The sequence below is a fragment of the Crotalus tigris genome, unplaced genomic scaffold (assembly GCF_016545835.1).
Source record: "Crotalus tigris isolate CLP2741 ecotype Arizona unplaced genomic scaffold, ASM1654583v1 scf7180000019024.823168, whole genome shotgun sequence".
In the NCBI taxonomy this organism is placed as follows: domain Eukaryota; kingdom Metazoa; phylum Chordata; class Lepidosauria; order Squamata; family Viperidae; genus Crotalus; species Crotalus tigris.
Genome location: NW_024097334.1, coordinates 41,262 through 57,826, shown reverse-complemented (window position 1 = coordinate 57,826; position 16,565 = coordinate 41,262). Strand labels below are relative to the sequence as shown.

The 16,565-nt window shown below is 36.8% G+C and overlaps 1 protein-coding gene across 1 annotated transcript; it reads right to left on the bottom strand.

Annotated features, from left to right (window-relative positions):
- Window positions 1-310: 310 nt before the first annotated feature.
- Window positions 311-8,236, bottom strand: APOBEC4 (apolipoprotein B mRNA editing enzyme catalytic polypeptide like 4). The gene is made up of 2 exons (XM_039358558.1): window positions 7,403-8,236; window positions 311-4,066 (listed from the first exon to the last, which is right to left on the bottom strand). Exon 2 carries the CDS (start codon window positions 4,037-4,039, stop codon window positions 2,960-2,962), a length of 1,080 nt encoding a protein of 359 aa, XP_039214492.1. The 5' UTR covers window positions 4,040-4,066; window positions 7,403-8,236; the 3' UTR covers window positions 311-2,959.
- Between the last annotated feature and the right edge of the window lie 8,329 nt (window positions 8,237-16,565).

The following is a 16,565-nucleotide window of genomic DNA, read 5'->3' as shown; positions in this document are numbered from 1 at the left end:
CTGCCGGCCTCCCACCTCCCATCCCTGGCCCTCTTTTACTTACATTTTTAGTAGTTGCTCAGCAGGGAGGGGTGGAAACTTCCAGACAGCTCGCCTTTGCTGTAGACAACTTGCAGCACCGTTTGCAGAATGGGACTTTTGGCGGGCTCAGTAGGGCAGAGACAGCCTGAACAATTCCTATTGGCTTTTGAAAGCCAATAGAATTAGACTCTATTCAAGAGAGTCTATTCTATTGGCTTTCAAAAACCAATAGAATAAAAGGGAGTAGCACAGCTAAGGAAAAGGGGGAAAAAATGGCAGACTGTGTTGTTTGGCGGCCCCCGTGAAATGGTTGTTCGACCTCAAATGGAGTCGTGACCCACAGGTTGAGAACCACTGATTTAACAACTGCAGTGATTAGCTTAACAGCCTTGGCAAAAACAGTAATAAAATTGGGTGCAACTCACTTAATTGCCCTGCTTAGCAATGGAAATTCTGGTACCAATTGTGGTGGTACTGTTGTAATCTAATCTGTTTGAATGCCCAGAGGGGGACGTAGAGGCTAGAGCATAAATGAGCCTGGGTTGCTCCATGATTTGAGATGGAAAAAGATTGCAGTGAAGAGCCACAGCAATAGAAGCCATGCCCTTTCAACATTTCAAACAGATCAAAGACATTTCAATAGAGGTGGTGCATGTGATATTTGAAACTGTGAACTTGGTGGCAATGCAGGTTGGAGAACTGGGGACTCTTGCCTCAGTAGAACCTGGGCTAGGTCCGAGGAAAGCAGCAGATCTTTGCCCGCCACAAAAGTTTTCCTTGGCACAGATGAATTTCTTGGCCACATCTTTCCTAAGCATTCAATGACCTGTATCTTAGGAAGCTGGGGAACAAGCCAGTTTTCCCACAGTGGTCTTGAACAAAAACATTGAAATCATCCAAACTCTGCAGGAGGTAATTCACCAATGTTCAGTATGGGAAAATTCTCAAGAAATACTGTATTGTTGAATCTCTTAAGCAATAATAATAGGCCTTAGTTCAGTGGCAGAGTGTCCTGGTGAAATGTACCCCCCCACTGCTTTTTGTTATTGCTATTAAAAATGTACGTATGCCTTTTTCACCAAATCTTTCTGCTTGTAATCTGCCATTTAAAAAAGAATAGCAAAAATATATCATGATTTAAGGGGATAACAAAAGGATTAAATTTAATTGAACAAATAAATAAATTGGGGTGTATGGTTTTGTATGATTTATGTATGATTTAGATATTTAGACATTCCCTCTTTAAATTACTGGTTCATCCCTTCCTAAATTAAGATAAGTTGAATGATTTAGCAAATTAAAAATATTGTAACATCTTAAAAAGATAATCCTCCCCCCCCAACTATTTGTTAGAGTAGAGGTTTTTATGTACTGGATTGAACTTAACCAAACATGAATTGGCCTATTTTCTAAAGTTCAGTGCATTTATAGAAAGAGTCAGAAGAATTAACAAACACTAATTTAAGATGAGCATGATTGCTGGCTTTAATGAGTTTTTATTTATTTAATCCAGAGGTCCCCAACCTTTTAGGCACCAGGAACTAGATCTGTGGGGAGAGGTTTTTCCATGGACCGGAGGGGATGTGGTTTCATGTGCTGCCTGCATCCCATGGATGGGGCTTCGTTTGTTTGCACAGCCCAGTTTTGTGACCTGATGCCGGTCCATGAATTGGGGGTTGGGGACCTCTGATTTAATCCATTTCTCAGTTGTCTTTTGTTATGATCAAGATTAGTTCACAGCACAACAATGGAACAGTCTATCAAAGCAAAAAATAACTTATCAAAATATGATAAAAGAAAAGAGGTTAAGTTATCATTATGCTTTAAATCAGAGTTGGTAATACATGGCTTATGGATCAGTTTCATACAACTTGATGGTCTTTTCTGCTGCTCATAGAGCAGCCATCTCTTCTGCCAAAATTTGTTTCAAGCAGAACATTCCTTATTTTATTTATTTCTGACCTAGAGAGATTGTATGGATTTTAGTTTTACAGGAATTTTTGCAAGCCATTTTATTAGTTAACAATGATTAACAGAAGGAAAAAAGCTATTTACTGTAGCATTCTTGATCATCCAAAAATGCATTTTGAAAAATAATTATGTGAGGTGCTATATGAACGTGCCATGCAGAGTGTTTTTCCTATAAAGATGTTCAGTTTAGAATAGTTGATTTATTACCCACTTCATAATTATAGCAGCATCATAAAGATGGCAACTTTACAATACACAATAAAAAAGCATTTGAGCCATACTATTTTTTCCCCTTTTTTGAGAGTGGCCTTCACCACTTAGACATGTTTTTGTCCTAGTTCTGCCCAATTTTTTTTATGTATTCATCAACATATAAGCAACATCAAATGATATCTTTGACCTGAAAGAAATTGCCTACTGAAGTTGAAAACAGAAGATTACTGTCCAACTGGTGACAGCTGCCAACCAAAAGTAAAACTTTTTTCCAAGCAGAATCCCACAGAATTCTCATAGGCAAACTTTACTGAGAAGAAAACAAGACTGTTATAAAGTAACAGTCTCTTTAGAATCACAACAAATCTTTTTACATTCGGGACATCTGATTAATTTTTTTCATAACTTCGTCGTTGTGGTATGGCAAGGTTGATTTTTCAGATTTCGGGGGATGGAGGAGAGAGGATCTGCACTCTGATTTTAGGTAGCAGTCACTGAAATTCTTATCAGTTTGAGAAACAATCTTTATAGCTGCCCATTGCTTTGCTGCTGTTACTAATGGTGGCTCCTGTGGAAAAAAACAAAAGATTGCCTCTCAATCTTCTCTTTAGTTGCTGGCAGTTGATACTCCATGTCTCTTCCCAATGTATAAATTACATTTTGGGGGGGGAGAATGTTCATGTTCTTCTCCATACTCTTAACTCACCGCTGTAGCTATTCCTTCCTATGGATTGCCCAGTCCTGCATTCCAATTTTATATGACATGAATGTAATCCTTTTTCTTTCTGTAGCCTTCGAGTTCTGCAGATTTGTTTAATAGTTGTTCGATAATGTTTTCTCCCCTGTGAAGAGATCTTTCCTTTGGCATTAATTTGCTTAATGACTCATTTGGCATGTTTAAGTGTCTGACAATGTTTCTAGGTTTCTTGTATAAAGGGGGCAAAGTATTAAGGGGAGGCATGAAATGAAATGGTGGCATCTCCATTGGAGGCATTCTTTTACTTGTCACTTCTGCTGGATAGTTTGAGTTCGATAAGTAGTAGTTTTGCAAACTTGGTGCAGCAGCTGAAGTTCCATAAACTGGCAGAGACAAGGTGTTAACAAAAGGCAATTTCATTCCTGTTACGCTGCGAATTTGTGTTGCATTTTTTTTATCAGCTAGAGTTCTAATAGGCAAAATTGGGTGGTAGAATTTTGCTTGGGGCCTAGGACTCACAAAATTATAGAGGAGGGAATGCCAAAGTCCACCACAGAGAGGATTCAGTGTCACCTGAGGCCACATGCTGGCCAGGCTCTGCAAGGCTTCACAATTCCAGGTGGACACGGGGAAATCCTCCTCTGTGTGATACAGCTGTGAGAAATAAATGCAGAGTGTGATGTCTGGATGCTTCATTAAAAAACTGTACATTTTGCTTATGCACTCATGCTCTGCCTCATTACAAGGAGAATAATTTGAATAAAGAATGATATAGGCAACGTTACCCCAATTGTGCACAACTGAGTATAAATAACCATCCATTTCAAATAGCATTGACTCTGGATGGATGTTGTATTCTACACAGTTTGTCACTTGGCCCTTTTGAATTAATTTACCTGATACATGTCTCAACTCATAAAAGAGAAGGTGTTTATTTTGGTAATCCATTGGCCCATATGGAAATCCAAAAGCGTTTTGAAATTCTGTGTAAGGAACTCGTGCTTCTTCCCCTGTTTGTATGTGATAAGGACACTTAGTACAGTTTTGGCTCATTGTTAGCCAGTAATATGGCTTCACTATTGTACCTCTTTGTGCTAGGTATTCTTGGCAAAATGGTTTTGTTTCTAGGTCCATCATGTGTGAGAACCTTGAATGCTGACAGTCCTGAAACACAGAGAAGACATATCTGAGTAGTTATTCCCTTGCTTGTTTAGAAATTTTGAAATTAAAATCACATCTACATTACAAATTCAAACCAAACAGACCATTAATGGACTCTACATGAGAAGGAGCTAAGAACAGTTTTGTTTTGTTTTTATTAATGGAAGGGTTGTTAGAGAATCCTGGACTCTTTATATAATTGACCATTTCCATGGAAGCTGAGAAATATAAAATACTACATTTTGTATTTTAATGTGTCCTGGAGCTGCAAGGCACTTCACATTTGTTTACAAAACAGTGCTTTGGACCATGTGCCAAAAGCAGAGCAGCTGCTTGCAGTTCTTTAAACCAGCTGTGTATTTGTGCAGGATAGTACACCTGTCCAAATATATCTATCTATCCCAATAAAACTCTAAAAACTTCATCTGGAATTTTATTGGCCACCCTGTCTATAATTTTTCTTCTTGGTGGTTCCTTGATTATGGTATTGGTTCCTGCCTGATTGTTTGTCTGGTATTAATCCCTGCTTATCTGGGCATTGGCTGCTGGAAAGGATGTGTTCTAGTCTTCTTTTTTTAGTTTTTTAGCTTAGTCTTTTTGAATGGTATGTAAACATGGTTTGTTTCTACGTGACTATTGATGGCTGACAAACCATTTTGGAATGTCAAGCTTCCAGTAATTCCCTTGTATTTTTGTATTTAGCTTGATCTAGAATGCTCACAGTTTCCCAGCTGAAACTATAGTTGAATTTGGCCTTGTGTTGTGAGATTAAGAAATGATTTTATCACATCGTATGACTGCTAGTTGTTGGTCATGGATGCACTCTCTAGTCTTCTGCCTGTTTATCCTGCATAGTAGCTGTTATGGTCTTTACATTATACGTTGTAGGTATCATATTTCTTTTTTCATTTTGAGCAACTGGGTCTTTTGGCTTATTTAAGATGTATTTGATTTCCTATTGTGATGCCATGTAATAGTATATAGGAAAGATCCTGGGAGATAGGGCAAAGAGCTTCTGCCTAGGCAACAATCAGAAAGAGAGAGAGCATAGCCCACAGCTGGATAGTGGATGGGGCAAGAGGCTCAAAAGGGATCCTCCCTAGTTTCTTGAACTGTAAAGGAGGATGGCGAGAGAATTGTATATTTGGATTTGCAAGATTTTGCTAATATAGCTTTAAAATAACATAGAATTAGCTTATCTAGTCAGATTTCCTGTCTGGTCAATTTAGTAAGGTTGATATACCATATGGTTGTAATACTTTGTTGTTAGCATAGCACTAACATGTCTCTCCAGATAATAGGTTAAGATTTCCGTCTCCACTTCAACCCACAGAGGATATGTAAAACTGTGGATCATCGTCAAACTAAATGTATCAGGACCCATTATCTTTTCTAGCATGTTTGTGCAGATGTTGAGTAGCAGGTGTCAAGCCATAATGGTGATTCTCAGACAAGAAAACTAGATTCCTATTCTTGTTGTCAGGTTTACTGCCAGGAAAAAGAATTTTGAAACAGAATATACGTATATGTTTTATCTCCCATTTATTGATGAGTATATTGGGGTGGGAGCTTTTTAATGCATTTGTTCCTGTTCCTAATGGTTCTTGATATAGAAGAGATGTTGCTAACTATTTGCCCTAGAACCTGGAAGAATTCTAAAACCAGCAACAATGTCCAGGAGCTCAAGAATGGATCCTGCTAGGCAGCAGTGTGACCAGTACAAGAGCAAGACCCAAAGCTTGTCCCTAGTGCCCAACTTTACACACACAGGCATTCACATTCTGTCACTCCAGAAACAGTTATAGGCAATTTTTCCCTTATAATTATTTCTTTCTTCTGTCTCCCCAGAATCAAGGTTATTGAAGAATCCAAGTCCCCTGGATCCAGAATTGAGACATCTAGGCTGGAAGAGGAATCCAACAACAAATTTTTGGTTGCCTTTCTCCTATCTTTGCTAGGCCTACATTTTCTGCAAGATGCATTCTGCCAGATGCATTCATTGAAACTGTATAAATTTGGGGGGGAGGGGGTTTCTCATTTGGATCGTCTCCCATCTCCTTTTTACTACAGTAATTAGAGTAGTTAGCACTTTCAGCCTAAATATGTTTGCTGAAAACAAACACAAATTTTTTTGGATCCAATTAAGAAATATAATCTTCATCAAAAAATTTATAATTTTTGAGACATTTTGCCATTTAGGTATTCTTTGAAGAATAAGAAAGAAAGGAACTCTACTTTCAATGCCCCAATTTTTACTTTTTGTTTTCAACCAATTAAGGGTTTGGGATAGCATGCTACTCTTTTAGATACACTGCTGCTTCTGGAATTCCTTATGCCATAATGGCGAACCTTTTAGAGTCCGAGTGCCCAAAAACTGGCCCTGCCCCCGCTCTGCCCCCTCTGCCCTGCCCCTGTTCTGCCCCCCCATCCCCCGCCCCACCTGCCCACAGGATCACTCACCACCTCCAGGGCCCGCCGCAGATCACCCAGGTAGCCCAGCAGCGCTATGGCAGCCACACCTTTTGCCCGTGCCCTGCAGCATCAACTGCATGATGGGGTATGAGGGCAGAGTCTTGTTTACACTGCCTGGATGCCATGTCCTTGGCTGCCCTGCTCCGTGTGAGCCACGCTCAAGGGCGACTCTCCTTCAGGAGAACTGCTGGAGAGGAGGGGGTCACGGGGGAGGCAAGGCTGGGGCAACGGCACGTGTGCCCACAGAGAGGGCTCCGAGTGCCGCCTCTGGCACCTGTGCCATAGGTTTGCCACCACTGCCTTATGCTATCTTCCCAGCAACAGTTCTGGCTCCATTAAGAGATATTGGGGCTTCCTTACTCTCTCAAACATGTTTCTCATAATGTATTTATAGGACTATGATAGTGGAAAAGGAACTTTGACCTCTCTTCCCCATCTGGACTTCTGCAGTAACTCACTATCCTGCCACTTCATTGTAACATTAACATCTTGAGAAGTTGCATTTGTATTTTTTTCATTTGGTGGAAAAATATTAGAATCTTACAACTTTTCCTCCATGGACAGTTAAATTGAGCAGATAAAAGCTGGCAAAAAAAATTAAGTAGCCCCTTCTTCCACCTCTGAATCCAATTAAATGGGAAGTTACCTATGAATCTTTTCTCCCCATGCATTATTATAACTGTTCGAAATATGTTTAACCCTGAATTCACTTGTATTCTTAAAGAGCACAGAATGATAAAATATGTGTAATAAAATCAAAACTTGCTTCTGAAAAATAAGATATGCTTTGTCATGCAGAAACTAATGATAGCCAATTATATTTATATTTATTATTATATTATATTTATAATATTAAGCTTTACTTACCGTCAAAATTTCTTGAGGCCAGAATAGCAGCAACAGTTATCTCAGCCACAGCCTTACTTGAATTACTTGAATCCTATTGTCAGTGTCCTGAGAAAGAGAGATAATACCCCTCCAACTACTTATTTCAGAAGACCTTAACTTGTTTCTAATAAATTTTCTTGTAGCTTGAAAAGTTACATGTGCAGTGAATAAATGTGTTGTATTGACAATTTTAAGTGCTAGGTTACCAATATAGAAACAGGAGACTTGTTCTTCTTTTTTGCTTGAAAGACTTGTTAGATCAGTTCCTGTGCCTGTTAGAAACCTGATCACTATTGCCAAATGTATTTAGTAACATCAGAGCACATGAAGAATCGCAACTTGGTGGAGCAGGTGATGAGGACATGGATCGAATCATGCTGTGTATGTGGATCTTATGGAACCTCATATTTTACTGAGTGGCTCAAAGAGATGAAAAGACATAAGAGACACCTAGAGCGCTGATGGAGCAAAACTGACACCCAGCGCTACCTTATGGCAATACTTGTATTAGGCTTAGCTTGCGGCGATAAAGTGGTGAAGTAAAATTACTTTGCCTTATTATATTGCAGGTAGTTAACCAGCAGCTCTGTTTTGGGTAACCAGGTCCCTCATAGCTAAGAAGGAGCCAGGGTGTCCTTGTAGGATTGCTGTGAGAAATATTCTTGGCATCTGTCAGATGAAGTCGCTCAACTTTGTTTGGGCTTAGATTCTGGCTGGGCAGAGATGAAATACCCAAACCTACTGGATATAAATAAGATAATTAGATACAAGGAATTAGTAAATGAACAGGGAAATCTGAAAACAAAACAAGAATTGGAACAAGATATTGGCAGAGAGATTGATTGGTGGACGTTTACACAAATTCAATCTAAATATACAGAGGACAAAAAATTATATGAAATACAAAAAGAGCCGCAAGAATTGGATAAAATTATACATGGAACAGAAATAAAATTAATTAGCAATTATTCAAATACCTATTGAGATATAAAATGGAAGACGAGGTTGTCAAAGACACAATGATTAGATGAGCAAAAATTTTTGGATATAATATAGAATTGGAGAAATGGGAAAAATATGGGAAATAAATATAAAATTGACTATGTCGGTGGCATTCAAGGAAAACCAGTTGAAGATGTTTTACAGATTGCATCTTCCACAAGCAAAGCTTGCCAAGATGTTCCAGAACAATTCGCCAACATGCTGGAAATGTAAAAAAGTACATGGAACATATTATTTATGGTGGACATGCCCAGTTGCGAAAAAATACTGGACTACAATAAGAAAATGGATCAAAGAAATAATAGACCAACCCGTAGACTGGAAACCAGAGATCTTTTTGGTGGGTATTTTAAAGAATATATAGAATATATTCTTTACTTTATATAGTAAAGAAATATGGTACTTAATTTTACATAAAATAACGGCAGCAAGAACAGCATATGCACAGTGCTGGAAAAATGAGAATATACCATCAGAGGAAGAAGTGATAAGAAAAATCCTGGACTGTGCTGAGATGGACAAATTAACAAAAGAGATAAAAGAAAAGGAAGACACAGAGTACTATATAACATGGAACAAGTGGTATGACAGGTTGGAGACTAGAAATAATACAGGAGAATAAATATGGAAAGGTCAAAAGTGAAAATATGTGTATAATAATGTATAATAATATGAATTATTATTAGTAAGAAGTAGAATATGAAGGAAGAAAAATGTAAATAAGAAACAATGGGGCAATAAGGACAAATATTCTAAAGAATAAGGGGGGAAATGTAAATAATAGAAGATTACCATTACGTAATCGCTGTTAAAAAAAGGGGGAGGAGTATATACTGTATGTCTATGTGAGTTATGTTTTGCTTTGTTTTGTTTTGTTGGTTAAAAATAATAATAATAAAAAAGATTATCAAAAGCTTTTTGTGCATCCAAAAATATCAATGCCATTTGTTTCACCGGATGTTTTTCATAGTATTCTAACACATTTAAAATAATTCTTAAGTTATTCTTTATCTGTCTTTTAGGCAGAAAGCCATTTTGATCTGAATGAATAAATTCATTCAAAAATTTCTTCATTCTTTCCGCTATTATTGCTGTAAATATTTTGTAGTCCACATTTAATAGTGATATTGGCCTATAGTTTTTAATTTGTGTGAGATCAATATCATCTTTGGGAATCAGAGAAATGTTAGCTTCTGTCCAGGATTTTGGTATTTTCATCCCCAAAAAAGTTTCATTACAAAGATCTTTCAGTATCGGACTTATTATATCTTGTAAAGCTACATAAAATTCCGCTGGTAAACCATTAGGTCCCGGAGTTTTATCTTTTTTTTTTTTTTTGTCTTTTTATAGCCTCAGTAATTTCCATCATTGTTATTTTCTTGTTCAACATATGTTGCATATTCTCTGGTATCTTTGGAAGGTTAGCTTTTCTTAGGTATTCCTGTATTGCCTCCTTGGAAACCACCTCCGCCTTATAAAGTGTCTCATAGTAAATTTTAGCAATTTTTTTCAATGTGTCATTATGACAATGTATTTTGCCTTTTGAGTCTTGCAAATTACTTATCCGTTTTTTTTCTCTTCCTTTTTTCAGTTTATATGCAAGCCATCTTTCTGGTTTGTTGGCATTTTCAAAGAAATTCTGTTTTCAATATTTTATCTGTTGTGCCCTTGTCTCCATCTCCAATAAATTTAGTTTGTGTTTTATTAATTCCATTTGTGTCTTCAGCTTCTTCTTTTGTGGATCATTTTGTAACTCAAGTTCTAAATTCCTAAATTGTCCTTTCAAGTTAAGTTGCGTCTGTCTCTTTTCTTTATTCTTTTTAGCAAGGTAAGTTATAGCCAAGCCTCTAAAATACGCTTTCGCAGTGTCCCAAAGATTTTGAATCGAAGTTTCTTTTTTATTTATTTGAAAAAAGATTTCCATTTCTTTAGTTGCAAATTGTAAAAATTCTTTTTCTTTTAATATTGATTTATTCAATGACCATCTTAATTTTTTTCCTAGTTCCTTTCAAAGTCATTTTAATTGGATTGTGATCAGCCCAAATATTGGGTTCAATTTCCACCTCTCGTATCATGGTCTTTAAATCATATGAAGTCCATATCATGTCAATTCTTGACCAGGATTTATGCCTATTTGAATAAAATGTATATTGTCTTTTCTCTGGATTCATTTCTCTCCATATGTCTTATATACACAATTCATCTTTCATCTTTAAAAAAGACTTAGGTAGGGTATTTCCCCCTTTTTCCCCTTGTTTATAGCTTTTATAATCCCGTATTGCGTCAACTATTACATTAAAGTCACCAAGTATGCAAAGATTTTGATAATTTAACTCCACTAATTTATCATATAATTGCTGGAAGAACTGATCTTGTTTCTTATTGGGAGCATATATTGCAACCATCAAAATTTGTTTTTGATCCCATGTAATTTCCACCATTAGTATTCTCCCTTCTTCGACAAGATAAATTTGTTTTGGATTCATCTTTTCTTTTATATAAAATGCTATTCCTCTTTTCTTTTGCTGTGCTAAAGAAAAATAAAGTTTATCTATCTTTGGTTGTTCTAAAATTTTTGAATGCTGTCTTTTGATATGTATCTCCTGAAGACAGATTATGTCCATTTTCAATTTTTGTAGTCTATTAAATATTTTACTCCTTTTTGATGGGGAGTTAAGACCATTTATGTTTATTGAAAAAATTCCAATCTCTTCCATAGTTTCAGTTATATCTAGATCTCAATCTTCTAGGAGAAGTGATCTGTCTCTAATCTTTCAGTCTTACATCTTCCTCTGTTTGTGTCTTTTTTGATTCTCCCTCCTCCAATTGTTTTGGTGCTCCTGCACCCATCGTCTCTTCTGTTTTCTTGGATTCAGCATCCCTTTTTCTAAAAAGGCTCTGTGGTTGTTAAAAAATTCCTCAGCTTGAAATGGAGTATCTATTCTATATCTTTTCGAGTCCCAGAAGATTAATAATCTCTCTGGGACCAGCCATCTAAAGTTCACTCCCTATTAAAAAGTTTCCTCGTTAAAAATTGGTATTCTCTTTGGGCTTCTCTTATCCTTCTTGGAATCTGTTTAAGAACTACAAGTTCTTTATCTTTATATTTCAGTGGTTGATCTCTTGTTTCTCTCAAGATCTCATCCCGTATAAATCTTTTAAGAAATCTTACATGAACCTCCCTGGGAACTCTATTTCTTCTCGCATAGCTTGAATTTATTCTAAAAACCTGATCTATGAACTTTGTTTTTGTCCTAAATTATTTCCATGTCAATCTTTAACACAATCCCAAACTTTAACAAATAACAATTTCAGGGTGTTGGGAACCTGCATGCGAGACACTTGCATGTGTTCTGTTGCATGATCTAACACTGGAGTGTTGAATATTTTGAAACCAGATGCATTCAGTTTTCATACAGCAAACCAGAGTCAAACATATCACATCATGGCTCATCACCATACATAAATCCAGCATGTATATTGTTTTTCCACTTTCTCTTGGCTTATGACAATTATATGCTTTCATCTTAATGTATTTTACAGGATTATTGCAAAGGAGCCATATAGATTATCTTAGAGTTCTTTAGGATATGGATTGGATTAAAATGTCTATAAAATATTACACATTGCTGAAATAAGATAGTACTGAAATAGGACAGCATTCCTATTTTCAGAACAAGTTCTAAACTATATAAATGCCAGGAAATTTCACTATTTTAACTCAGTCCATCATTAAAGCCTTCAGAGCAACATAATCGAGAACTGTGCTTGTAAAACAATCTTCTGACCATCCAATAAACTGATATAATTGGATATAAATTTCCCAAGCCGAACATGTACCTAATTTGTTATTAAAAAGCCTCCCCATTTAACATAGAAATCAATTCCTCTGCAGCTTCTTAGAAAGATCTGTTTACACTTAAATAACATACAGGTAGTCTTCGCTTAACAACCGTTTAAAATTATGATGGCACTGAATGAAGGGACCTACGGCCCATGGCCAAACATATGACCAACATTGGGTAGAGTCTCTCTGGCAGCTATCAAGAAGGCTGGATGAAAACAGTCCCTCAGGAATGGACTTCTTTACCAGTCTCTTTTGAGAGCAAAAGCTCTGTTTGGATGATTGATTTCACGAAGATCTGAGTTTCTTTTCTCAGCACTGCAGTTCCCTTCTGAGTGGAGAGAGGGAGCTGCCTGCCCCCCTTCAGCAGGCAGATTTTTTTAAAAAAATGTAAAAGATTAAAATACAAAAGAAAAAAGATAAAAAAAAAACAGACAAAACAAAACTAGACCAAAAAAATACTTTAAAAATGTGAATTTAAAAAAGACAAAAACATGTATTATCCCTTCTAGTTGAACGCTGACAAATCTATTGCAACAATAATAGCCCCCCCCCCTTGTAAAGCAGGTCCAAAATTTATTTCTACAATTATTTGCAACCCAATTGATTTGTCATACTTTATGTATATGAAAAAAATAGTGAAATGGGTTAAACAGCAGCAAAGTTAGTTCAAAGCACACTGTCAACAATCTGTTTTTGTAATTTACTCATAGAAAGTACTCAGTTTCTTATTTATCACAAATCATTCTGATCATTATCTGTGATCAGTCCAGGATCAAATACCCTTGTTTGGTTCTTAATAATGAAACCTTTCAGCAGGCAGTTTTCTCTTTGTCTAGTTAATGACCTGCATGGTTGCTTAATAATCATGCCTGGGAAAGCCAGGATGTTGTCATAAAGTCCAGTCAGGTCATGCAGTGATCTGCTTACCGATTGCTACAATTTAAGACCTAAATTCTGGGCTGAATTATGTACTGATTATGTGTCATCAAATTGATGTTAACTAATAGTGATGACATAAATGGATTTTTCCCTTCAGGATGATCTGTCTCCAAGCTGGTCCTTTTGGTTTTCTAATGGATAGACTCTAATCAAGTCTATCCGTCTTGCTGGTTGTCCTCTTTTACTCTTTCCTTCCACTTTACTGAGCAGTATCAACTTCTCTAGAGAGCTAGGCATATTAGCACTGTGCCTACACTAATCTATCCCTTAGCACCTCATGCTAAGTAATAAAATATATCAAATAAGGAGCAAACAGGCAATTTATCTGCAGCAGGAACCAGTCCCCAATCCAGCTGAGCCAACCAGACTAACAGACATTGATGCCCTTTTGTTATAGAAGTGATATCCACATTCATTTGTGGTACAGTCTCATTCAAACCATCCTCCAGCAACAGAATGAGGTCTTGACCCCCAAGGCCCCCAGAGCACTATTATTTACACATTAACTTTCCCCAAACTGTCACTAGGCAGCAGATTACCAGGAGGCACATGATGGAAAGAGCTTCCCGCTGGGTAAGTGCCCTCTCTGCTACTGTGATTCTCATTAAAGGATAATGTTAACAGCAGCACATGGTGGCAATAAGTATTCTTTTACTTATTTTGAAATGTGATAAGCCAGCCCTGAAGTATTTGTGGACACCCTGCCTGTTTTGCCCAGTGATGCTGCTCTAGACATCTGTTCAAAGTTCTGCCTTCGTGGGCAATATTAAGAAGCCCCACTTTTACAGACCAACAGCACTTCAAATGATATCATTAAGTCCCTAACGGCCACCTCCTCCCCATTTAAAGCCAGAAAATCTCAACTGTCATTGCAGCTGCAACTGCCTTAGAAAGTCTCTAAGGGCTAGGGCTAGATAAAGAAGATAAAAACATCCAGTTATTGAAGACAGTCAGGGGTTATCTTTCTTCATGCAGATCCTATGGGCAACCTGAAGGGCTCTGTCATTTAATGGTGACATCAGTAAAATTATATTGCTTTTATTTAGATATAGAATTGCAGAAGTTTGATTTATCTGCCTCAGCGAAGCATTCTATTGTACCATGGGGAAACTCATTCAGGTTTGCTCATAATTAATATTAGTGCTAGAGGAAACGTATTTCTAAGGAAAGAAAAATCGGATGTTTAATGTGTTGACCAATTCAAGATTTGTTAAGAGGAAAGCTGAGTGCCAGTTTCTCTTGAGAAATAATCCTCTTTGATGTTGATCAGCCCAATCTTAGAATGAGGTAGAGAAAATAGAGAATTTGCTTTTCATTTATTAATATTTTGACAGAGAAGTGTAATATTTCATTAATTATATTTCATTTTATTTATTAGATTATATTCCACCTTTTGTTCCAGAGCTCAGAGTAAAGTTGGAAAGAAATGGAATAACATAAAATAAAGAAGAATAAAGTAAAATAATAATAATAATAATGAAAAATCACTAAAAGCAAAAATCATGTGTCTGCATAATCTCTGAAAGAAAGCTGTGTTAGCCAAAAGCTGTATTAACAGTATGTGAATGACCTAATGCATATTTAGAAACATTGTATAAAAGTAAAAACTGCCTTCGTTGTATTCCATGAGAAATGGACCTAACGTGTGAGAAACTATCTGAATGTTACACAAAGTAGATTCCATATACAATGTAAGATTCCATCTATGCTTCCTTTGTTCCTGAGAAAAAGAAACCTATAAAGCTTTAGTTTAGACCCTCCCCCTTGTTCAGAAATTTGTTGATTGTTAAATCACTTCTGAACCTTTTTGCGCAAAAATAAAGATCTCTCTCTCACCCATGGAATTTCGTAAAAGCCCTTTATTTTTTTAAGGCTTTATTTTTCCACAAGAAGAGCACATAGAGATTACTTCCGTCCTCTGTATTTCCATATGTTAAGAAGCTGTGAGCTGGATTGGCCAAGCAAGGATGATGATGATGATGATGATGATGATGATAATAGTGATTGGAAACAAAGAAATAATGATCTGTTACTACAGATCAAGTTCAACAAGAAGAGGATATCTAAAACAAATGTACCAGTTCTGGAAGGAACAACATCCAGAATCAGAAATAACAGAACAGAGACTAGCAGATCAACGCAGATTTATAATACGAAATAAAGTATTCACAGAAACAGAATTGGATGAACTGCAAAGGTTTACCCAGGGCAAAGAAATCAAAGCCTTACCAGAAGTAATTCAGAATGTAGAGGCAGACCAGGGGGAGTTGGCAGTGAAGGAATCCAGCAGAGATATACAACTGTTCTCACTTGGAAACCAGGCACCTCTTAGGAAGAACAAAACCCTCTAACTAAAGAAATAAAAGAATTGAAATAAAGAATAACTGAGCATCTAGAACAGCACAAAAACAACAGAATAAGGCTGCCTGCATTGAAGCTTGTTCCAAAGAAACAGCTAGCAGAAGCATTAAAAGATGCAAATACTGCAATATCAAGTATAAGCACCAATTCACTGCAAGAAACAAACCAACTAATGTACAGCACAGCTGCAGTTATAACTGAATACCTGGGATGCAAAATCAACAAAGAAGAAAAAACAAACAAACAGTGCACCAGAAAAATGGAAGGTTAGACTAGAAAATAAGATCAGCAAGTTAAGATCACATGCAAGCAAGCTAGAACAGATGAAAGAAAAGAAGCTGAAGAACAAGAAGACCAAAGAATACCTAATCAAGAAATACCACTTAGAAACAAGGAAGATCAAGGAAGCACTGGAAATAATTAAGCAACAAATAACAGCTATAGCCAGGAAAATCAGTAGATATGAAGCTCGAATTGCAAAATATAGGCAGAACCTCCAATTTCAATCCAATCAGAAACGTTTCTACCAATCCATCAATGGAGAAACTGCAAAGAATCAGTCAGTACCTGACAAGGAAGAAACAGTGCAGTTCTGGAAGCAGATATGGGATAACCCAAAGAAATACAACAAGGATGTGGCTTGGCTAAAAGAGGTGGATGCAAATAAAACAAGTTGAAATGAAAGAACTAGTAATAACAACAAAATGGTAGAAAAAAGAGCAAGGAAAATCAAAAATTGGTCAGCACCAGGTGAAGATGAACTGCATGGGTTTTGGTTGAAACATCTGTTATACACCCACTCATTGCCAAGCAGTTCAACAATATACTACAAGGAAGAGAAATTGAAAAGTGGCTAATAACTGGGAAAACCTACCTAATAATGAAAAATCCAGCAAAAGGGGCAACACCAGGCAACTACAGGCCAATTACCTGCTTACCAACAACTTTCAAATTACTAACTGGTGTGGTAGCTGATGCAGTACAACAGCATCT